The following is a 25,300-nucleotide window of genomic DNA, read 5'->3' on the forward strand; positions in this document are numbered from 1 at the left end:
CTAGGAATTCAAGATAAGGTTGTATTTCTTTAGATGTTAAAGTAGTTTTAAATCAACACATTTTTGTATTTTTTTTTTGTTAAATAAGGGAGATGGACAAGAGAGCTTTGTGATAATAATTATAATTAATATTTAAATGTAATTATAAATAATTATAATACAAACGTGTTCCTTCATTTATATAGGAGTACCATAGCTACCTTTTTCCAGATACTATGAACAATGCCTTTCTTGATAGATCTGTTAATTAATATTAAAACTGGATAATCACTAGCACTTGCAGGAATAAAGGAGGTAAAATGTCAACTCAAGTAATCCCAAGTTTCAGCTTTTACAAGAAATCTGATGAGACTGTTTTCAGTGTGAAGGCAAAATGTTCATCTTACGGAGAATTTATATAGTAAAACTGATGCGATTGTTTCAGTGTGAAGACAAAACAGTCACACAGTGGTTAAGTGTCAGAGTGCTTTGACTAGCTACAAGGATCTTTTTCTATTACTCTGATTTTTTTTAACTGACTAACTATCACAGTGTCACATAGATAAGGAAAAAGTGAATGGGTGATGTTTTGACAAGGATTAAGTACTTTTTCTATATTATGTCACAGTGTTTTTGGATTGTTAAAGTGTATATGTTCAAGATGAAAGGTGGGTTTGCTAGTGAAATTGAAATTTTTAACTTGGTTACAAGCTTCTTGAGATTTGGTGAAGGCAGTCTTTTCATTTGGAATGTCTAGTAAGTAGACCAGATTTGATCTCTCTGAGACACTGTGGCCTTGAAGTGGAGCAAGAACCAAGAGATGTTTTAAAATCTCATATATCTTTTGTACAAGGGGTCCATGCTATTAAAGATGTTCAAAATCATGAAACAAATATTTTCATAGGATCATAGGAGATTACTAGGCTAATGGCCCTGGGGCCCTTACAAGCCAAACCAAGAGTTTATCGTAAAAAAAGAAACCTCAGTCAGCACCTGTCACCCCTGTCAGTGAGGGACAAAGGTGGAACCCCTGGGACAAATTTATGGTTTCCCATCTACTCATCAAGGCTGCGTTTGATGAGGGTCACTGAGGTACTCTGTTTAACATGTATGGGAAGTCTATTCCAGAGACGGGGCAGCCTCCGGGAGACAAACCTGTCTCTCCAGCAGGTTTTGTTGATGTCACATATTAGATTTAGGCCTATCTAGTGGATAATGTGTGAGGAGTTAGACTTACGGATATGGAGCATCACCAGTAGGGCAGGGTCTGACATTGCCTTGTAGGCGAGACACAGATCACCTCTGAGCAATCTGCATGATACCGAGTAGACTGATAGTGATTTAAGCCTGTCTGCATAGGATAGGTGTTGGAGGTCATAGATTCTCTTTGTGAGGTATTTCTGTGGCCTTTCCAGTTGGTGCAGGTGTTTGGAGAGGTACATACCAAACGGGGCATTCTACTCAATTATAAGTCTAATAAGGGAGGAGTACAGAGAGGTAATAACCTCGTTTTTTCTGGATGCAATCCCTTTACTTATGAGATGAACTAAGTAAAAGGCTTTTCTGACCACCACTGCCACATGATGGTTGAATGTGAAAATGTTGTCAACCTAAGTACCCAGGTCTCTCAACACAGGTTGTGTGCTTAGGGGGTTGCCATTGATGTGGCAAAATCAGTAGGGGTCATGTTTTTGCCGAATAGTATGATAATACATTTTTTTGCATTTAACTTAAGGCCATGACTTTGGCACCAGGCATTTGTAGCTGTGAGACCCTCTTGCAGTATGTTAACATCAACTGGGGAGTCAGTGACAGCACCCAATTTACAGTCATCCACAAACTTAGTCAACCACAGGCCCTTTGTCTTTGCCTGGACCTCTGAGAAGTATATGCCAAACAGTAGGGGTCCCAGGACACATCCCTGGGGAACACCACTAGTGACAGGTCTGCTGTCAGAGATGGCAGCTCCGATTTTTACCTTGTGGGTTCTATCTGTGAGCCACTTGTCCACCCATTTGACTAGATAGGGATTAACACCAAGTTGTGTTAGCGTTTCGATGATGCCAGAGTTAGGGATTATGTCAAAGGCCTTGGCCAGATCAAGGTAAGCTGTATGTACTGACTTTCCTTCATATAGGGACAGTCTCAAATAACTCATCTAGGTTTAATATCAACCTGATATTCTAGCAGTTTTTTAAACATGCATAAATTATATTTGCCTTGTTTCAAAAGTCATACTTTTCCCTGAGGCCAAACAGAAAATAAAGGTAGCAGGAAGTGTTGCCATTTACCAGCTTCATCAAGTACCAGTTGGCATAGCATGTTCTGCTTACTTTACAGAGTGAGCAGATCATTTACATTGAATTTTCTAAAATTTCTGAAATAGCAAAAGCTTTGCAGGGTCTGGAATATTGCATGACCCACACAGTAAATCTATGGTCTCTGATGGATTCAGCCATGATCTCAACAAATTTGATTTGTTTGGTGCATTTGGGAGTCTCCAATTCAGTATGCTCTGCTGGGCAGAGGTTTCTACTCTTCCTGAAAGGTTTATTAGTTAAATGGCACCTCGGATATTACAGATGGATAGCTGAAGTTATATAGTGAGAGTCTTTAGTCAAAATAGTCAAAATTAGGTCACCCATAATGATAAACCCTATATTTATACTGGATGTGAGCCATTGAAGAAATGTTATGTGACTGATTAACATGATTCATGTGCCCCTGGGGGAGAAATACAGACTGACTACTGAGTGAGTGTTTAGTTTATTAACACTTATTTGAAGCAGAAGGGATACCCCTTGTGGAGAATATGGAGTCTAATTTTCTGCTACTAAATAAGCAGGGCTATTGTGATATAGTTTGGCAACATTTCCTGCTACCTTTATTTTCTGTGTGGTCTCAGGGAGAAGTATGACTTTTGAAACAAGGCAAATATAATTTATGCATGTTTCAAAAACTGCTAGAATGTCAGGTTGATATAGGCTAATCCGCCCATGGAATAAACGGAACATTGGTTTTCTTTCTGATATTTGTAGCATAGATATATGTTTTAGACCAGTAACACTCTGCCAAACACTGTCACCTATATCCATGAGACTGAGGGTGTTATGGCTATGGCTGTGGCTGAGAGGAAAGTGTCAAGAAAGTAGAGTGATAGAAATTAGAAGTCATAGATATGGGACATAATTGCTGTTACCAGTTTGTGTTTAAAATGTTTTAATGCTATGATTGACTTTAAGGATGCTATATGATACTATATTTATTGCAGGTCACAAACTTTATTTATTTATGCATTTATTTATTTATTAATTAAATAATACATTTTAATACAATTAACCTGTCTTCTCTTTTGACTTTATTTCTTCTTTTTATGTATTTTACCTGTATGTTGTATTGTATATGCATTCTTGCACTGTAAGTATTTCTTTTTTGTTCTCGTGGAATTTTCTTTTGTAACCTGGAATATGCATTGTATATAATGAATGTTGCTATTTAGTCTTTTTTTTTTTTTTGCTAAGTTTTTCATGTTTCTGTCTTGGAACTTATCTCCCCGGGCCTCTACTGAAAATGGACATATATCCAGTTAGACTAGCCCGGTCAACAAATGTAAAATAAAATAAAATAAATAAAATCTATGATTTTTTGAGACTGTTCCTCTGATAGAGTAATTATACTCTTCCCAATCGGGGAAGGTTATAGGTGTTGCATAAAATAACATTTATAAAAAAAAAATCCCATACAGTAAACAATAGGAATTAGGGCTTAGGCTGACATGGCATTTTGCTGTTAGTTGATTGCATCTTGATTTTTATTCTGCAAACAAACATGGGAGTGACAAAGATCAGTACATAAATTAACCTAGCTTAAAGAAGAAGGGTGTCTGAGGTGAACAGGATTTCCAAACCATCCAGGCATCCACTCGGCTCAAAACTGCCCATAAAGTTTTGTAATTCCTCACTAGGTCCCAGAGAGCACGTGTCATGTCAAGATAGCTGGCCAGTGATGTTGATTTCAGAGTGTGCTGTCTAGTGTAAGAAAGAACAGGTAGTAATGGAGCTGTCCTGCTACTTAAGCTGGAGGGGAAAATAATTTACAGTGAGCCTGGACTGTTGCACATTGAAGAGGTAAAATAAGTTGTAGACTCAAGGATGTAACCAAATCTAATTGATGTCACAGAGATTGGTCACAGAAAAACTGTATAGCAGATTGTAGTGAACTCCCGGGGAATGGCATTTTTCTGGGAAGCTGTATCCATTTCTATAGTGACATTATGAGATACTGTATTTATGGATTCCATCTGCTAAAAGAAAATGGCAAGTTAGTATCTGCTGAACCTTAAGCAATATATTAGTACCAAGGTATATGTACAGAGTTTATTACAGATTAGTTAGAGATGCAGTGTTGCAGCAGGAGAGTTAGGGGGTTGGTAGGATACCTATTGCTTTCATTATTGACTTTAAGACCTTTCAAACAACTGCACAATCTAAGCAGATGACACTAAGCTATTAAACATAATTCACCCACAAAAGATAAAAAAAAGAAAAAGAAAAAAAAAGAAAAAAAAGTTTCATACTATTTTTTGTTGACCAGATTAGTCCCAGTAGGCTAGTGAGTGACCTTTTTTGAGGCAGACAAGACACAGTATTTATACCACTAGGGGAAATTGGATCTGTATCACAAGATACTGAAACTTCAGGTAGTCAAATACCTAAAGTTCGATCTATACATATCGAAACCTAAAAACCGCAAACAGCCATTTCCACACAGGGAAAGAATTCGCTTGGCCACAGAGTTGCCAGACGTCCCTATTTGGGTGGGACTGTCCCAAGATCAGCAGCCTGATCCTGAGTCCCGCACTGCCGGTTTAAATCCCGGGCAGCTTCTGCTTTGTTTTTTTTTTTGATTGGCCCATATACCGGCATACGGGCCAATCAAAAATCGCTAAACACTGTGCTTCTTGTGTTTAATGTGGAACATCGCAGTTCCGCATTAAACAGAAGTAGCTCCGTGTTTAGCGATTTTTGATTGGCCCGTATACTGGTATATGGGCCAATCAAAAAATTGCAAAAAAAGAGCTACTTCTGTTTAATGCAGAACTGTGATGTTCCGCATTAAACAGAAGTAGCTCCGTGTTTAGCGATTTTTGATTGGTCCGTATACTGGTGTACGGGCCAATCAAAAAATCGCAAAACAGAGCTACTTCTGTTTAATGCGGAACTGCAATGTTTTGCATTAAACAGAAGCAGCTCCATGTTTATTAAAAAAATAAACACAGAGCTACTTTTGTTTAATGCGTAACTCTGATGCATTAAAGACCTAGCGTCAAAGACCTTTTTTTTTTTTTTTTTTTTTTTCAATCTTCACATGCTGTGAAAGACTTTTTGTCCCTACCATGCCAGTCAGAAATCTGGCAACCCTGATGGTAGTGCATAGGTAGAGCAGAGATGGAGGAAGAGTTGAGGCAGGTGAATGGAGAAAATGTCAATAAGTGATGGAGAATGTAAATGAGCATACCCCACTACTGGTATATGTGTCTCTGAATCACACACACCCTGTGTGTGGCCACTCTTTGTCCAAAACCACTTACCACAATTCAGCAAAGTTTTCTGAAACCCAGCCTTCACTCATATGAATGTATACAAACTATCTAAAAGCATTTTCTGTAGAGATTCAGGCAATTAATATTTCACCCTGAAATCAATGGGAAACACTACTCTACTACTTTGATCTTGGACTATGGCTTTAAAAAAATGATGCTGTATATGCCATGTATATATAGAGACAGTATGCAGTAGACTGGTTTGGTATTATCACAGTGCCTTGAGTTACAAACTCTGCAAAAGTAGTGCTATGGACAGTTAAATAGAAATGGTCTATTTAAAATGATATATGATTTCTAAAGTTTATGAAGTCCATAAAATCTTTTGTTCTAGCCTGCTGCAGGAAGCCCGACAACAGCTAAACCTGGACCAAAGGAACAAGGCAGAAGCCTTAGAGATTGACCGGGTCTGCTTGTCCCTTAATCTAAATTCTCCAAACATCTCACTGAAGCCTAACCCAACAAGAGTGCCACCAAGGTAAGTGTTTACTAAAGTAACAATAGCAAAACAAGATCAAATAGCTGTATCCACTTGTATTAAAAACTTAAATGTCACATTCAGGTGTCATGCATATGTTTGCATCCTATTACACTGTTGTTAGGAATTATGAACAAAACTAATATGGGAAGAAGACAAATTACTCAGCCCCTAAATAAGTCAAAAATGTGTGTGCGTGTGTGTGTGTGTGTGTGTGTGTGTGTGTGTGTGTGTGTGTGTGTGTGTGTGTGTGTGTGTGTGTGTGTGTGTGTGTGTATCTATCTGTATATATCTGTATATATCATTATGTGGTGTCGGTGTTGGCAACGTGGTTGTGTTACATTAAAACTTTATATCAGTGGAAACGGCTATCCTAGTGCTCCTTGTGTTTTATTAGTGTTACTTCATCCATTTACATTGAGCCGGATGATATAGCAAATCTGCTGGCTGATGAATTCAGCTCCAATTTAGCCCCAGGTAATATCATCAAACCTAACCCTCTCAACTGTCACTAGAAAGCAGGTCCTATATGTGCTCTCTAAGGCTAAGAACACCTCATCGATAGGCATTGATAATTTTCCAGTATGGAACTCTGGAGTCACTATTTAACCATAACTTCCAGACAGGCTTTGCGCCATGTGAATAGAGGATTGCAGCAGTAATCCCTCTGCATAAGGGTGGTCCATCAACAGACTGTGGGAACTACAGCTCCATAAGTCTGACTAATCTCATATGCAAAACCATGGAAAGAATTGTCAAGGATGTGATTAATAATGATGTAGGGAATCCTTCAGACACTGGAGCCAACCCAGTTTGACTTTTGTCAGAGGCAGATTATACCTACTTAGCCTATTGGATTTCTTTGAAAAGGTCACCAATGCAATGAATGAGGGCGCAAAATGGCACATACTGCCGACCTTGACCTGGCTAATTCATTTGATACAGTACCCTACTTGGGCATTTTAAACAAACTCATGGAATTAGGCATTAACCCCTGTGTTACATGCTGGATAGCCAGCTGGCCCTCAGGTAGGACCCAGGAAATTAGGATATGGGAGATCACTTCCACAATGAGGCTGGTCACTAGTGGAGTTCCTCAGGGCTCTGTGCTGGGCCAGTTCTTTTTGGCGATTACTTCTCAGAAGTCAAAACCAATGTCAAAGGCCTCTGGCTGACCAAGTTTGCAGAACTGCAAACTAGGAGCATTTATAGCATCCCCCCAAGACACTAACATCATACAGGAAGGTCTAACACAGATAAATGACTGGCACCAAAACCATGGCTTAAAACTCAATGGCAAGCAATGCATAGTAGTACGATTTGGGAAGCTGGTTACCTAGGAAACTACCTCATCGATAATACTCCTCTAAGAGAGGACCTGATGGTCAGGGATTTGGAGGACATACAGTATGTGGATAATAACCTGGCTTTTGACCAACATGTGTTTAAAGTAGTAAGGAAATCATTTTATGTTGCTGAACTTATAAGTAAGGGCATGGCATCTAGGTCCAAGGAGGTCATTGTTCCTCTGTATTCAGCCCTTATCTGACCCATCATTGAATATAATGCCCCATTCAGTATGCACCTGATAAGGTACCTGCAGCAGTTGGAATGTCCACAGAAGTTCCTCACAAAAATAATTAATCGTTTACTGTGCAAATAGCCTCAAAGCCCTGTCTCTATACTCGGTTTCCTACAGACTGTTGAAAAGCAATCTGTGCCTGGAATTACAAGGCATCTTTGAATCCTGCTCTGTCCTTTTGCACATCTGCAAAAACTGATAGCATCAGAATTACTTGATCTAGGGACTTGAACCTTGCTTGTCACATAAATAGGACATGTTGGAGGGACAGATATGTCTCGGAGAGTTCCCCTCATCTGGAGCAGGCTTCCCATCCATGTGAAGCAGGGTTCTTTCATAACACTATTCAAGTGTAATCTGGACCAGTGGATGGGATATTGGAAATTCATCCCAGTTGTAGCACTTATGTCTGTAATAGACAGAGGCAGTCTGTAAATCCTACCCTAGCATACATGTGTCCCTTAAAATAACCTCTAAGGCTCAAACACTTGTGGGATATATTTGGGATATATAGCTAGGCTTAGAAAGGCCTCAGTAGTCATTAGTCAAGTATACATGCCTTCCTGACTTCACTCCTTGTGGTGGTGGTTGAGTATGCCTGTGCAGGGATCAGCAGAAGAGTCCTCTTCCACATATAATCCAAGGCATACAAATAATTACAGTCCACAACAAATATAGACCCTACCAAAAGTGTAGTGTCTCAACTTAACAGCTTTCAAGAGGAACAAAAATTTGTACACCTTCATGACATACATATTATTAAATTACACATTTGTTTCCTTTGAAGGCTTTTGAACTGATGTGCCAAGGAATCTTTAAATGTTTTTATAAAAGTAATGCTTTAACAATAAAATACTAAATGTATCAGTGCAGTAGCTATGTAAATTTGTGCCCTGGGCAGTTTCTCAGTGTGGCACTCCCCATCTCGAAAAAACAAAAAAAGAAAGTTGAAGAGAAAAACAAAAAAATATATATTGCAATGGTTACTGTTACAGGAGGCTGACACACACAGATTAATTTGCTTTTTAAAATTATTGGATTTTGGCATGCTTATATTGAATGAATGTCAGCAGTACAATAACAATACTGCACTTTCAACTGATCAATGTTGCTGATTGTGCCTCATACTGCTTGCATCCAGGGCAGCCATCCCCTTTGCAGCCCCCTAGCTATGGCTCAGATATTTGTTGTCAGTCAGAAAGAGGTTCTATCATCTGATCCCAAACCAGTGTCAAAGCATTGAGGGAAAATGAATGAACAGTAGGTATATATCAGTTTTACTATCCTCCTTTTAAGTCCATCCTCAGGGTGAGCTTGAGGGCCTGAATGTTGCAAGAGTGAGGGGAGTCAAGTTTGTGTCCATCATCAGCCATTATTGAGAAACTCTGAAAGGTACACATATCAGTAACATTGGTGGTGCCTCTCTGTGTACCCATACAACTTTTTCCATGGTCAGGTGGCCAGAGCATGCTCCTGCCCAACCTACACCAGTGAAGTAGTTCCTTTTTCTTAAACCTCACCCTGAGTCCAGCAGAGTCCACCAGTCAATATTGTCCATTGAATCATCCTGTGCATGCAGGGCCATGAGAACAGGCCTAGTGTTGGATGGACTTTATTTCTTCTGCATCTGATGGAACCATCCTTCTGGGTACAGAAGCCCACCATTATGAAACATTGAATGATGTCTGTGCTAGGCCCTGCATAGACGTCTCCAACTCCAACACAACCTCTTGGTGTACTTCCTCAGGTGGTAGAGTTCTGTTACCCGACCTCCAGCTCTTGCCCATTTTCTACTTAATCATGTATGTCAATCAAGTGCTAGCTCTTGCATCCTGGAGTTTGCATTAGATGAGATTCCTCTTCCTTCATGGCTTGAGATGGGAACTTAGAAGGCCTGGATACCCTCACCTCAGAGTCAGATAAAGACACAAGTCCTCCATTCTACATTGCTTCTTCTCTCAACCCCTACTTTTTAGAGACAGTCAGATTGATGGAATCCTCCATGAACTGGCCCCTGGTCTCTTGCCTTCCACTCAAAAATCCTGTAAAGTGTTTCTAGGCAGGAAAGAGGAGACAATTTGAGTGATAGCCATGCAGCATGTCTTTAAGGATGTTATTTTTGCTAAATGGAAAGACTGAATCTCTTCATCCTCTTTGTCCAAGAAACTGGAAACCCTCTCATAAGGATATAACAAAATGGAATGAGATTATTACCAAACATACTACAAAAAGACTGCTACATGATCTCTTTTATATGTCTCTGGTCCCAGAGACCTCAATACCTTTCTACCTGGCATTGGTCTGGCCAGGCAAGAGGGTGTTCTACCTTGCCACATTGAGGCTTATTTTCCCTGTAACTACCTATCTCACCTGTGCATGTTCCAGTATTTTTTAGTACCATATGCACTGGAGAAGCTGGCAGCCCTTCCTGACTGCACAATACTGGAAGAGCTGATTAGGGTCATTATTGCAATCATAGCTTCCACAGTAGGCTACCATGCATCAGCCTGTAATTTTGATTGTGCTAGTACTAAGAAAAGGGTGGAAAGCTCAGGCATATTCCTGCACAAGATGACATGACCGAGTCTCTTCTCCTTTAAGAATGAACTCAGGTGGGTATTTTTTGTACCTCAGTTTGGGGAGAGATCCTTCCTGAACAGGTATCCTAAGAGAAACAAGGAAAAAGGCACTGATTTTTTGGGAGGTTTTTGCTGCCACCATATCCCTTCTGCTTCTTCCAAGCCATCACAGTTCTCCAGGAAGAAGAAAAGACCTCTTCATAAAACAAGGAGGGTCCCATGCATTTCCCCCCTCTTGCTTTCTTGCCAAAGCAGTCCAGGAGGGCAGCGCTACTAGCCCAGCAGTCACAATCCTGACTACTTTCCCAAGACTGTCCATTGTTTGAGATGGCTTGTAGAACCACAGAGGACAAGTGAGATGTTCTTCGTGTTTCACTATTGCAGTCATCATATTTGGGTTATCTGCCTGCAGGTAGCCCTCAGCTGGCCTGAATACCAGAATCTTCAAATTTCTGTGTTGGATGCTGTCGCTTCTTCCATGATGTCAGGTCGTCAGGGGTATAAAACATGCAGCCGACGACATTACATCAGTCTTTCTTGCCATGTGGTGCCCGAAGCAGAAGCAGTTCGCAAGTGCCGGTTGGCCGACTCCTGAAATTTTCGTTTTCGGGTTTCAGACATGAAGTCTTCAAAAAGATAAGTATCCCGTTGGGGATCCTTTTTTCTTGTTCTAACTGATGTCAGAAAAAATTAACAATTGTCTTGCCTGTGGAAAGCAAATACCTCACAGAGATTTTTATTCTTACTGTGTCACCTGTTTGGGCCCAGACCACGATATCCCTCGCTGTCGGTTTTGTGCCTTGTTCAATGCCTGAACTATTCGTCATTGGGCTGTTTTTGTAGCTAAATACATTAGTTCACAATCCCTGTACTCCGAAATGGCTTCGTTAAGCCAACCGACTACCGATCTTCCAAAAAAAGTAAAGATAAAGGCAGAGACAGACTGCATAGGTCCAAAACCGCCGACGATGCTTCCGTTAAGCTAGTCGCCAGTCCGCCAGCACTCAGTGAGGCACTTTTGCAGCCCGTGATACCCACTACTGCAGACCTTTGCTGAGACCCATTCAGAGTCCGGTATGCCATGAGATGCTTCTTCGACTACAGAACCTGGGGATGTCTTTACTTTGGATGGGTCCGGAGTCGCTGTGCAGGCACCAGCTTTTGAGGATGTATTCAGGCCTACCGATTTTCATATTAAAACGACGACTTCATTTCAAGCTAAGAGTACCAAATTCCTCAGGCCTAAAGCTCGCACTACATCTAGAAAACCGATGACCAAACCTCATCCTCAGGCCCATATGCCTCAAAACAAATGATTAGAATGGCTGAAGACCTTATTACTTTAATTAGGGGAAGCCAGCCTTCCCCCTCTAAGAGACCTAGAACTGATTTTCTTTCTGATTCTTCTGATCAGGAATCTGATATCTCTGTTTCTTCTGACTACCAGGATTTACCCTTATCTACTTATGAGGATTCTGATGCAGAGGATTCCATTCCCTCTGCTTCCCCTCCTGAGGATTTTTTTTTTTTTGGTGAAACCTTGCATACCCTTAAGGAGCATTTCTGCTGGGAAAGCCAGGACTACTCTGAGTCCAACAAGAGACTTATGGAATTCCTACTTCTGCCTCAACACAGGCATCTAGCTATCCCTCCTGTTCTGGAGATTGCAGACGATGTTTTCTTGGAATCCAGCCTTACTCCAGACACTTTGCCTCCAGCACCCAGGAAACCTGACAGATACTATAGAGTACCTGACTCTCACAAATTCCTCTTCAAGAATCCTACTGTGGATCCAGAGACCATTTCCCAAGGACCAAAAGGCATTAAGGCTACTACTGCCAAGAATCCTACCCCTTCTGATAGGGACTCTAGAGCTTTAGATAGATGGGGTAAGAAGGTATGCACTTCTGCTACTTTGGCCATTACGGCTTTAAATTGCCAGTTTCATATGTTAAAGTATCAGCAGCATATTATGGGACTGCTTAAACAGAAAATTATGTTGATTCCTGACTGTGCTGAACACAAAGATTTGCAAGAGTTAATGCATTCTGCTGAACAAGTTGGTAAACATACTTTGCAATGTGGTTTTGATGCTTTAGAAGCATCTTGCAGGGCTGCTGTCACTGGGTCTGTTCTTAGAAGGCATGCTTGGCTTAAGGAACAAAACTTGCCAGATCATGTTAAAGCTAAATTACTGGATGCACCCTTAAACCAAGACCGCCTTTTTGGCAACAAAGCAGAAGAAGTCCTCAAAAGGATGGAGGAAAAAGCTAAATCTATGCAAACTGTTAAAGATTTCTTACAAGTATAGCCTCCTAGATTCAGTAGGCATTGGCCTTCAAAGAACTGGTCTTTTCCAGTCCCTTCCAGGCCTTCTTAGTCCAAACCCAGGAGCAGCAGACCACCAAGACTTCAGTCTCAGGCTATGCACAGATCTAAGCAGTAGGGGGCTCCCACTTCCAAAGCAGAGAATAGTAAGCCACCCCCTATGGAAAAATGGCACAATGACCTATCCTTAACTCTTCCAAGCCCTGCTCAACTACCTGCTCCTTTAGGAGGAAAGCTCACCCTGCATGCAAAAAACTGGGAACTCATTATCCAGGAGAAATGGGTTTTAAACATAGTTTCCCTAGGATACAGATTCCACTTCCACTCACTCCCAACCCCAAGTGGATGGCCAGACCTCCCCCCAAATCAGTGGGCGGAGGCCCCAAAACAAGTGCTCTCTCTCCTCAGTATCAGGGCTATTCAACCTGTCCCAGCAGAACAAAGGAGACAAGGTTTTTATTCAGGACTGTTCCTGGTTCCCAGAAAAGAAAACTCCTGGCATCCTATCCTGGACTTGTCTATTCTCAACACCTTTCTGGTAGTTCCAAAATTCAAAATGCTAACTCTTCAACAGCTTATTCCTATGCTAGCCAAGGATGCCTGGCTGTCAACCCTAGACTTAAAAGAAGCTTACCTGCACATCCCAATAAGGGAATCCTGCAGACAATACCTATGTTTCAGGGCAGGCTCCATGCACTATCAGTTCTCTGCACTTCCCTTTGGCTTATCGACTGTGCCCAGGGTATTCACAAAGTGCCTAGCTCCAGCCATTGTATTTTGCATGCAGGGAAATATTCAGATGGCCTAATGGTTAAGGTGTTTGACTTACAAACACAAGGTACAGGGTTTGAATCTCACAGGGGATAATTGGCTAGGCTTAAAATGGCTTACAAGGGCAGTTAGCCTAGTACTAATCTAATCTAATTTGTCCCTTAGATGATAAGTACTTGGACGACTGCCTGATTCATGCAGAAAGTCAGGAGTTGCTATTACAACACCTGGCATTTGTAAAGAGACTTCTAACCTCACTGGGGTACACCATCAATGAGAAGAAATCACACCTGGTACCCTGCCAACAGATTGTATTCCTGGGATCAAGCTTGAACACAGCTTCCCAGATGGCATTCCTCACTCTGGAAAAACAAGTTTATTTGACAGCCTACTTGCCACAAGAACCCAATTATCTGCAAGGAAAATCCTGCAAGCCCTGGGGTTCATGGCCTCTTGCATTCTGTTAATTCCATATGCAAGACTGCATATGAGGAAACTTCAATGGTATCTAAAAAGTCTATGGTGAAAACATTCTCAGGACCTGGAAACGAGTCCTATCATTTCTTGTCTACGGACAGGGTTCCTTTGGTGGGCAGAGGCCTGCTACCACAACAAGGGACTCCCTTTCACTCTACCCCCTGCCGCCCAAGCTCCAACAACAGAAGTATCAGACTATGCATGGGGGGGCTCACATGGCAGGGCAGTGCAGTCAGAGCAAATGGAACTCAAGACAGATGCACCTGCATGTCAAGTCAAAAAGAAATGTTAGCTGTACAGAATGCTCTGACAGCCTTCCAGGACAACTATTGGTAAAGACAGACAACACCACAGTTATGTGGTACATAAACAAGCAAGGGGAAACCCATTAATACCCACTCTGCAGACTAGCCATGGCTGTGTGGATCACAGCCTTGAGCTACCAAGTGAACCTGCAAGCTCAATTCCTGCCAGGCAAACTAAATTCACTGGCAGACGACTTAAGCAGAAATCTCGTGGACCCACACGAATGGAAACTAGAACCTAAAATATTCAAGCTCTTGAGGAACAAATGGGGGACACCAGAGGTAGACCTGTTTGACTCCCCTCAGAACTACCAGTTGAAAAAATTCTGCACCAGAACTCCCCGCAGTCAAGCTTGGAAAGTGGATGCCCTGTCCTTCACCTAGGAAAGCCTCTCAATTTATACCTTTCCCCCTCTGCCTCTCCTCTTGAAGGTTCTACTAAACAGGACAAGCCAAGGGTAATACTGAATGCCCCAGAATGGTCACACCAGCATTGGTACCCCCTTTTGTGCAGTCTGACAGTGCTGCAACCATGGCACCTGCCTCAGACCCCTACCTGGTGTCCCAGCATGCAGGCCAGATTCTGCACCCTCAGCTTCAAACCTGAACCTTGCAGCCTGGCTAATTCCCTGAGCTCACCTCTAGCAACCCTCAGTAAGCAGGTGCTGGATGTCATTCTTGAGGCAAGGAGACCTAGTACTAGAAAATTCTATTCAGAAAAGTGGAAACGATTCTGTTCCTGGAGCAAGGCTCAGGGGATGGGCACGACTGTGCCCAGCTTACCTCATTTCTAGATTATTTAACAGAAATGCTCCACAAGGGCCTATCTTTCTCTTCAATTAAGATTCATGCCTCTGCCATCTCAGCACATTATAATACTGATCCACCCCTCTTCTCTCATCCCCTGCAAAAGCAATTCCTTAGAGGTGCCAAAAATTTAAGACCCCCCAGGAGAGCGCCCACTCCAGCCTGGGACCTTAACTTTGTATTGTAAAACTCACTCTTCCCCCTTTGAGCCAGCTGCTTCAGCAGAGTTGAAATTCCTTTCTTGGAAAACAGCCTTACTTCTAGCCATCACTTCAGCAAGAAGAGTATCTGAACTGCAGGCACTCATGGCAGTGGAACCCTTCATTATTTTCCATGGGGACAGGGTTTCCCTCAGGACTAATCCATCCTTTATGCCAAAGGTGGTGTCTAGTGTGGCTCTAAACCAGGCCATTCATTTGCTTACCTTTTTCCCTAACCCTCAAAATAAGGGGGAAAGAATGCTGCATTCTCTGGATGTGCACAGACAGCTTAGATTCTATTTGGACAGAACTAAGCCTCTCAGAAAATCTGACCAGCTGCTTGTTAGCTTTGCTGCAGGGGCAGAGGGGAAGGCCATTTCTAAGCAAACCATTTCCAAATAGATAGCCCATTGCATCCATTTCTGCTACAAGCACTATGGAAAAACTACCCCACAGGGGATAAGATCACATTCCACCAGGGCTGCATCTACCTCTACAGCATTCCTCAAAGGAGATCCTACCAGGGACATCCTGGAATTTGCTACCTGGAGCTCTGTACATACTTTCACCAAGCATTACCACCTGCCTATCTTTTCTAAATTCAGAGCTGGATTTGCCACAGCAGTCTTACAGGGCCTGATTGCTAGCCCTAATGCTCTTTAACTGCCTCCACCCTTCCTTAGCTTTGGGAATCAACCCAAATGTGATGACTGCAACAGTGAAACACGAAGAACATAGTATAGTTGTGTACACTTACCATAAATGTAGATGTCTGAGTGTATTCCCTTTTGCAGTCCTGGTTACCCTCCCTCCAGCCCCCTGACTTCTCTTGGCTCTACCTTTCCTTCTTGTTTGGCATATATTATTTCATGTGTATTTTCTTTTTGCTGGGGGTGTTCCATACCATATAATTGCTTCCTGTTGTGGGGGCACCTGACATCTGGGGCAAGAAAAACTGATGTAATGGCCTCGGCTGCATGTTTTATACCCCTGACGACCTGACTTCATGGAAGAAGCGGCAGCATCCGACACAGAAATCTGAAGACTCTGGTATTCAGGCCGGCTGAGGGCTACCTGCAGGCAGATAACCCAAATGTGATGACTGCAACAGTGAATAAACTCGAACATCTACATTTATGGTAAGTGTACAGAACTGTACTTTCTCAACATGGACTTTGGCAACCACATTTTAGGGTACTTAGGTCTTCTTCAACAAAGGGTTCCACTAAGAGATAACTTTGTCATGCTCACATACATCTAGGACATTCTCAAATTGTATTCCTTATACTGAATTTAGAGACTCTCCCTCCTTCAGAATGAGGCTAATAGTTTTACTTCCATTTTTTCTTAGTTCCAAAGGGGAGAGGTGATGTTAATCACATTGTAGTCCTCAGTGATTTCAACAAGCATATTCAATACATGAAGTTTCAAATGGTGACTCTCTTTTTAATGTGTCCAAATGTCTTGGGTTTCTAATACTATGACAGGAATGAACCCTGTTTCTGAGTCAGAGTACAAATAGAGTTCATAAAATTGGTATTGCCTCAGTCTTTGATGTTTGCCAGGAGTCCTTCTCTCAGCACCTGCAATGTACCCAGAATTGCTTCCTTCTTCAGTTCATGTGGAGTTACATGTATTGGTAGCATATTTAAGTATGCTTGAAAATTATTTTCTATTAACTCTGTTCTTCCTACTACTATTGCTACTATTGGAACTGTCTGGGTGTCTTTATCCCATATTGTTCTAGTTTCTTCTTACATATCCTGGTATTTCAAGACTTTGTGTCTTTCAGTATGTAGGGCACTGGTGTAGCAATTTCAGTGATTAATGATACTTTTGTCCTTTTTTCTTTGACTATTGTATCTGGTTTTCTTGCTCTATTTCCTTAATTGCTGGTATTTTATGATCCCACATGATCAGAACTCCTTCATTTTCAGTAAATTCTTTGTGGTTCTTGTTTCTGGAATCTACTAAAGAGACTCCCTTGGTTTGCAGTCGGTAGTTATCACGTTTAGTTTTTCTTTATATAGAATTAATTTAATGGTAAATCATAACACAGAGTTGTAACCACTTGATTAACATCCATTTCAAGAAAGAAACTGTATAAGCAGTGGCTTCTTCCATATCTTCAAATACTAGTATTGCTCTCCTACTACAATGTACTGATACAGATGTATGTATGAGTCCCTTATATATCTTGCATTGGTGTATATTTTGTTTAATTATTTTTATTATTGTCAATGTTACACATCTTTGTACTCACCAGAGTGAATTGATGTCGTACAATTCTGTCATTTCATGTTTGTTGCGTTATAATTTAGTGTATCATTGTTTCTTCATATGGTGACTAATTCCCTAACCAAATACAGTTGTGGCAGAATTTTGGACATTTCAGAAGAGGCAGATGATTTATCTACTGTTTTAGCCATGGAGGATATTCAGGGTGGAGAAATGAGGTCCAAAAATCATGCTGTCAGTCCTTGGCCTCCAAGATGGTGGCCCTACTGAAGTGGACTGAGAAACTCAAACATATGTTGCCGCAGCTAGCTTCCTGCAGTTGAATGAGCCTCAGGCAGTAGGAGGGGTCCTATACAGTATCCCACCCTCCCACGCTATTCCATAGGAATGGATATGCTAGTTCAGGGACTGTTTCTAGTTCAGCAGAACCTGTGGCCAAATTCAGATTAACTCTCAGTTTCTGGCGTTTCTCTGCTAGGGGAAAGAGGGTACCCTCCTAAGAGGAATTATAGTTCTTCAGCTAGTGAGGGGGAAGAACTGGAATACTTCTCCCAAATGTCTTTCTTGCTTAAATATGGCCCAAACACTGGTGACATTCTGCCTTCTGCTTCACTTACAGAGTAAATCTCACTTGGAATTACTCCTTCTGTAATGAAATACCAGCTTATATGGCAGGACAAATAGGTGCCAGACACTCAGAAAATATGCTTTATTTAGTGGATCTGGATGCTTCTAAACCAGTGACAATTATTGCAGTTATTGGGAGCTGTAGAGAATGCATTCTTAGCAGCATCTAAGGAACTGGACACCCAACTCCCTTCTCTTAAGCTTGATAGTTTTTTAACAGGGTCCACGATTCCCACTTTTCTTTTACAGAACCCATTGATGTCTCTCGATTCAGAAAAGTGGGATCAGACTTAGCCACCTATTCCCAGCATTCATCACAGTGATAAAGAAAAAAGAGTACTGAAGCAGTATGAGAATAAAATATACACATTTGTGTTTCTGACAGAGACATTAATTGTCAGACATATATGACCAAGTTTCAAATTGCTGTCCTAGTCCAGAAGAGGGAGAAGATATGGGAGGTGTCTGTTGGGAATCTGAGAGCAAAATTATTGGACCTCTCCTAGACAGTCAGTCAAGTGACTAATCAAGTATGGATGTTATGCTCTGGATGTACCTTCCAGGGTGGTAGCTACAGGGTCAATGATCAGGAGACATGCCTGGCTGAGGCTACAACTGCTTGCAAAGTATATCAGATTTCAGGTCCTTAATGCTGTCCTGGATAAGGAGCTGTTTTGTGGGACCCCCTGTGATGAGATATTCCACAGTGAACTAAAATGGGAAGAATATGTAGTCCATGAAGCAACTTAGTTACTCCCCCATGACTAGGTATGACAGGAATTACCCATCTAAGTCTGGATCATACTACTGCAGGAAAGGAAATTTTAAGTAAGACAATGGTAGGAAGGGCCAGTATAAGAAAAGATGGCAGGGAGACCAACAGATCTACTTCTGAACTGCAGGAGTCCATTACTTCCTATAGAGTAGCAATAACTACATGGAACATCTCAAAGTCAAATCTCATCCTTTCCAAGAGAAGAGTGTTCCTTAAGTCCTTAATAGATCCTGACAACTAGAAGGACTACCTTCTGCCTGACAAGATGGAATCGCTGGCTCTGAACTTCCAGAAGATGATTCTACAAACAATGGGCACAGCCAGAGACTTCATTAAGATACTGAAATTATGGCCCTAAAATTCTAATTCTCCCCATGGTGAGACTGCACATGAGAAAACTCTAGTGTTATCTAAAAACACTTTGAGATATTCTCAGTACTTCAAGGAGATGATCTTTATACAACTCTGTAACTCCAAAGAGCTAAAACTGTGGTTCAACCAGGTCATACTGAACCAAGAGGTGCTCTTCAAACAAGAACCTCACAGTCAAACACTAACCATTGGTGCCTCAGAACTAACTTGGGGCACACTCAGGAAACTTCAAAGTGCAAGTGATATGGGGAATAACTGAAAGAAGGAGTTGTATAAATGTAAAGGTGATGGCCCTGATTCAGGCACTCAAAGCCTTCAAACCCATATGGAAGAAAGGGGGGTTTATATGGCAACAGACAATGCTATTGTAATGTGATACATTAATAAACAAACAAAGGGGGAACTCATTCTTACTTCTTATGCAGGCTGGCCTTGACTGCCTGGGAGATGGCTTTTCAGTCCCAAATGACCCGAAGGGCAGTTTGCATACCATCATAGATTAACTCAGTGACAGACCATCTAAGCAGGTCAATTGCAGGTCCTCGTGAATGGATGTTACATAGGGATGATTTTCTCCAGATTGTTCATATGTGTAGTGCCCCAGAAGTACATTTGTTTGTCTCTTTGAGCATCAGACAGTTCAGGAAGTTCTGCCCCAGAGCACCACATAAAGAATCTTGCATGGTACATGCTTTCTTTTTCAGATGGACATGTTTCTTTTTGTTTACATTCCTTTTAATCCCCTTTCTGCCTAAGGGTGATCCAGAAAGTAAGGGAAGAAAGGTCAAAGAAGCATTTGATATCACTCTTTTGGCCCAAACATTATTGGTTTTCCTTCCTCATTCAGATGTCCCATGAAACTTTGTGTGCTGCCTTTGTAAATGGATCTTCTAACTCAAAAAAATGGGGCCCTGATAACCCAGCCTAAAGACACTACAGCTCACTGCCTAGATGATTTAACTCTCTTGTCCTTCGGGCACCACCTCTCTGAAGATGTGCTTGAGGAGGCTAAGAAGGCTGTCACAAGGAAGTCCTAGATAGCAAGTTGAAGAAGCTTTTCCTCTGGTGCCACAAGAAGGTTTAGGGCCATAGCACAGCACTGGTGTTCACATTTCTGAAGTACCTAAGTGAGCTATTCAGTTTAGGCCTGGCATATAACTCGATAAAGGTACATTTCTTAGCTATTTCAGCCTGTATAGGCATACACATTTCCTGCAGAACACACATTGCATCCCTGCTGCCTGTTAAACATTTCATGAAGGAAGTCCTTCTGAGACTACTGAGAAAAGCCATGTCCTGGAAAAAACTGACAAAATCCCCTTTTAAACTTGTTGCATCAGCTTCTGTCAAATATCTAACCAGGAAAAAAGCTTTATCTTATTTTGCTGTGTTATTGTTGCCCCTGTGCCTGTTAATCAGCAAGACTCCCCAAAATGGACTTGAGTCCATGTGTTCCTCTGTGATAGGGAGTACCCACAACCGTGAGAGTGAGAATCATCTGTCATACAGGCAGACAGGGGTGTTGCTTGTGTCCTTGACAACATTCAATTTATGAGGATATTTGAATGGCTTTATCCCCACCCCTTGGCAAGGGAATAAGCTGCCTAAATCACTGTGGGGACACACAAATTCATCTGAAGGATGCCAACACACAGTGATGTGATGGGCTGAAAACCCACCCCCAGAACACCTATGCAATGGCACTCCTCCTCTAAGGGACTGTGGCAGTAAGTATCCTGCTCCTCCCCCAGGATGGGCATGTCCATCCTCCCCATCCCGATAGCTCTCAGAAGTGCCCGAGCTGCTGTTTGAAATTGGGACACCTGGGCTATAGGCAGAGCTTTACTAGAACTGTCTGGAAAACAAATTTGCTTATGGTCAACACCTCATCTAGAAGGATTTCAGAACTACAGATGCTCATGTGAAGAGAGATCATGTTTGTCTGTCATAATGACAGGGTCAGTCTTAGAACCAACCCACATACAGTAACTTCAGTTCTCCCTTCACCAGACTTTCCAGCTCTTTTTGCTTTTCTCTACCCCCCCCCCCCCCAGAACTAGAAAAAAGAATTCTTCATTGCTTAGATGTGTTTAGACAACTGATATACTACCTAGACAAAACCAAAAACATAACAAATTAAAATCATTTATTTTCATCCTTTGCACCTGGAAAATAGAGAAAAATAATTCCAAAACATACAGTCTTTAAGTGGCTAGCTCACTGCATGCTGTTCTGTTACTCCCATCAAGTAGCATGTTGGATGGGACCATTATAGCCCACAACACTAGCGATACAGCTACAGTGCCCTTTTTGAGCAGGGTAAGTAGGCAGACTATTTTTGAGGCAACTATGCAGTCATTGATCTTCATATTTTCTAAGTACTATAGACTAGATATTGATTTAAGGGTTAGGGCTGGGTTTTTAGTTGCCATTCTGCAGTGTTTATGCAGTCCAACCCTACCAATTTGTCCACTTCTGTAAACTGCTAAGGTCTGGGAATTATCCCAGTAGTAAGGACTGCTGCAACAGTGATTTATACAAAAACATAGTACAGTTGTGTAACAACATATCATAATAGTAGATGTTAATGAAGTTCAATGATGCAGTACAAGATTTCTTCCACCTTTCCCTTTTCTCTTCTTGGGACTCCTAGGCTGGGATGGCATACCCCACCCCTATGCATTGACCCCTTCATCCTTGTACCCTCTCAAGCCCTCTAGCCTCCTCAAGTCTAGATAGCTTTGGGGAGACCTATTTCTCTAGGTCTTTGATATAGAAAACATGCTCATGTCCCTGTTTTCACAGGATCCTTTGGACTTTGCTTAGAATTTAGCAAGGTGGATACCCTATTGTCATCATAGGGAAGAAAACTTTAAAATGTGGTGGGCAGGCATCAGCTTTATACAGGGAAAGTCTTGACATCCATAAGAGGTGGATGCATGCCAAGATTGGCCTATGAAGCTTGATGAGCTTTGGAAGTCATGTTGAACTTAAAGTTTTCTGTTGCTAAAATCCCTGTAGTTAGATCTTAGTAGTTAGAACTTCTGCAACAATGATCTACTTGAATAGCTACTATTATGGTAAATGCTTACACAATTGTACTTTCTCTTCATTAGTTATACAGCACAGATAATTAAGGCTATTGTCTGCTAGTAAGCTTCATTCTTTAGTCCTATATTTCATTCAGTTTAGTACAACTGCATATTGTGTGATTCTGATCAAGTCACTAACCCACTGTGTTTCTGTTGTGATGCCTTAGAAAAGATGCACTTGTGGATAATGGGTCTTGTCTGATTATTAAAAGCACTCATTAATACCAACATAACAACTTTAAGCATCTCTGTTCTGTCATACATGCTTATTGTTATTACTACTGGGCTATGCATGAAAACCTATGTATGTTCATCATTATGATCACTGCTTCAGTAGCCTTAGCTGTATATATGGGTTGTAACCTGCATAGGATACAAACGCTGGCCATCTTCCAAACCTTCAAGGGCCCCTACCATGTACCCAAACCATTAGCTGAGCTGAATAAAAAGAGTTGTTTGTATGCTAAGCCATTCAGAGCTTTCTGCCACCACAGAATGTTCCTCTTGTGGGGTTTCAGGGATTGACAATTGGCTAATGCTTTCGACTGCTGGGTAGATAGGTTCCCTTCAGGGAAAAACATCCACATTTACTTTTTATGGCAGAAATTTAACTTTTTTCTGTGAAAATATACATTTTAAGCTTGCAAAGTGTGTTTTTTTAATGTGACTTTTAATAACTTTTAAACAGCAGCATTATTTTTTACTTTTGTAGAAAAAAACTTGTTTAGATTAATTTAAAACTAATTTTTTCTGAGGTAAAACTTGTGTTATTTTACTTTTGGGAGCTGGGGTAAGTGTTGAAAGTGCTTTTCACTATTTTTTGATGGAAAAAAAGTTACTTTTTTACTGCTTACCTGTTTCAGCAACTTCTGCTGCTAGGCTTCCCTGGGAGACAGCCATAATTTTCAGCTTTACCACGGAACAACCTACTGGTTCCTTGGTTCTTTCTTCTTCCAACCACAAAAAGAAGAAACTTAATAAACAGACTTTGTCACCACAGTTTGCTGGTAAACTGCCTCAGCTGAAGAGAGATGGCTCTACTGTGGCCATTTCTGGTTATTCAGATCATTCATTTTTTTTCCTTTGGTGTAGTACCTACAGCCATCATGGGCTGGGGGTTAGACATGTCCTCTGCAGTTGTTGGAGTGCCTTGGTGAGCAAGGGAGAAAAACTCTTTTATGTCCTGGGAGAAGGAGCAGAAAATTCTTCTCTGCCTAACCAAAATGGATTACCTGTCCCTAGGGAGGTTTTGCCTGGCAAAAGAAGCAAAAATGCAGGCATATGTCTTCTGTTTCACTCCTTTTGGGCCAGAGTGATTTATTGGGCTTAGCTCAGGCTTTAGTTTATGCTCTTCACCCTTCCAGTTCAGTTGCTTCTGGTAAGAGGAAAAGGGATTCTTCATTTTCTGAAGAGGTTTAAGATTTTGAGCCACAAAATAATGGTGAGGGGACACATTATATTTCATAACTTCAGGTTTCTGATTCAGATTCTGAGGAGAGTGTGACCTCTACCGGTGCCCTTGAATGATTTTCCTTTTGTCAAACCATTTCCAGAATAATCAACTGCTTCAATGGGAACATAATGGCATTACATTGTCCTTGGAGAAGTATTAGGATTTATTGCAAACAGATTTCCTGAAACCTCCTCCCATTCCTCCTGTTTTTTCAGCTTTGGAGGATGTTTTTGTCACAGCCTGTAACTTTCCTGACAGCCAGCATACTGCCTCCAAGAAAGCAGATAGATCCTTAGTGTTATAAGTTTTTATATACTAATCCCAAATCAGACCCAACAGCTATTGTTTTTGTGAACACAGCTGGCGCTAAACATTTGAATCTGTTGTTGTCTATTTTTCTCTGAGTCAACTTTTGGGTTGTTGAATCTGATCAGATCCAACCTCGTCACCTTCTTCTAAAACTGTAAATCTGAGTTTCTGACTCCTCCCCTACCCATAGTCCTCTCTTACCACTAAAGTACCTCAGATCTCATTTTGTCAGTTATACGTTTACCTTCGATAGTTAATGGTTTCTTAATGTTAGCATTAGGATCATAAGCACTGTTAGAGTTAAAATAGTTGTTATCTAGAGCAATTGTTTTTTTTTTCTATAAATGTAGTTTTTAGAGATATATACTATATGGATATTTAGAGAATTTTTTTAGGAAAGTAGTTTTGGATATTCCTTCAGTTTTTTCTATAGTTGTGCTTAGAACTGTATAGTGTTTTTTTTTTCTGATGTCAGATAAACCTCAAGGGTTTAAGAAGTGCACAATCTGTGGATGCAAAATTCTACTCCCAAGACTCATACTCTTTATTTGTATATTGCTTAGGCTGTGCACATCTAGAAGGAATTTGTGCTTCCTTTAGGCCTAGGGCTATTCAAGATTAGAAGTATAAACTTATGCTAAAAGACTTCCCCCTTAGACAGGGACTTCATCCTTACAACCTATGTCTGGTATTCCAAGACCAGCCTCAGCTTTAGCTTCTCTGGGGAGTGAAATGGAGAAAAGGAAAGAGAGAGAGACAGACAGAGAGAGAGAGAGAAGTTGAAAGTAAAAAATATATAGAGAAAAAGAGAGAGAGATCTGAAGAAAAAAGATGTGAGAAGTCTAGGAATAGGTCTCCGGATCTAACAGATCCTTTGGGTCAGAAACCTAAGGCGGAAATCAGATCCACCAGTTGCTTGGATCTGATTTCCCTCACCTTAACCTATATTTTCTGGAGCCAGGGAGTTCCAGGCTCTATTCACTTTTTAATTTCTCCAAGTCTTTTGGTTTCTAATACCACGACAGGAATGGACCCCATTCCTAAGTCAAGATATAATTCAAGTTCATGAAATTAGTATTGTTTCAATCTTTGATTTTAGCCAGAAGTGCTCTTCGCAGCACCCGCACTGTGCTCAGTAATGACTCCTTCTGCAATTCATATGGGGTTACATCTATTGGTAACATATCTAAATACAATTGTAGATTGTTTTTTAAAAAACGCATTGCTTCTACTACTATCGGAACTGTCTGGGTATCTTTCTTCCACATTGCTCTCGTTTCTGCCTGTAAATCCTGATATTTTCTAACTTTGTGCCTCTCTGTACTC

At 41.2% G+C, this 25,300-nt stretch overlaps 1 protein-coding gene across 1 annotated transcript in view; it reads left to right on the forward strand.

Annotated features, from left to right (window-relative positions):
- The window catches only part of TEKT2 (tektin 2), a 1,280,616-nt gene that overhangs the window by 509,460 nt on the left and 745,856 nt on the right, over positions 1–25,300 (forward strand). Inside the window, exon 5 of the mRNA XM_044059950.1 lies at positions 5,916–6,059. Within this exon, the coding sequence (XP_043915885.1) occupies positions 5,916–6,059 (144 nt within the window). The remainder of the gene's footprint in view (positions 1–5,915; positions 6,060–25,300) is intronic.

This window comes from Protopterus annectens, chromosome 1.part2 (genome assembly GCF_019279795.1).
Source record: "Protopterus annectens isolate FY-2018-M chromosome 1.part2, PAN1.0, whole genome shotgun sequence".
NCBI lineage: Eukaryota > Metazoa > Chordata > Ceratodontiformes > Protopteridae > Protopterus > Protopterus annectens.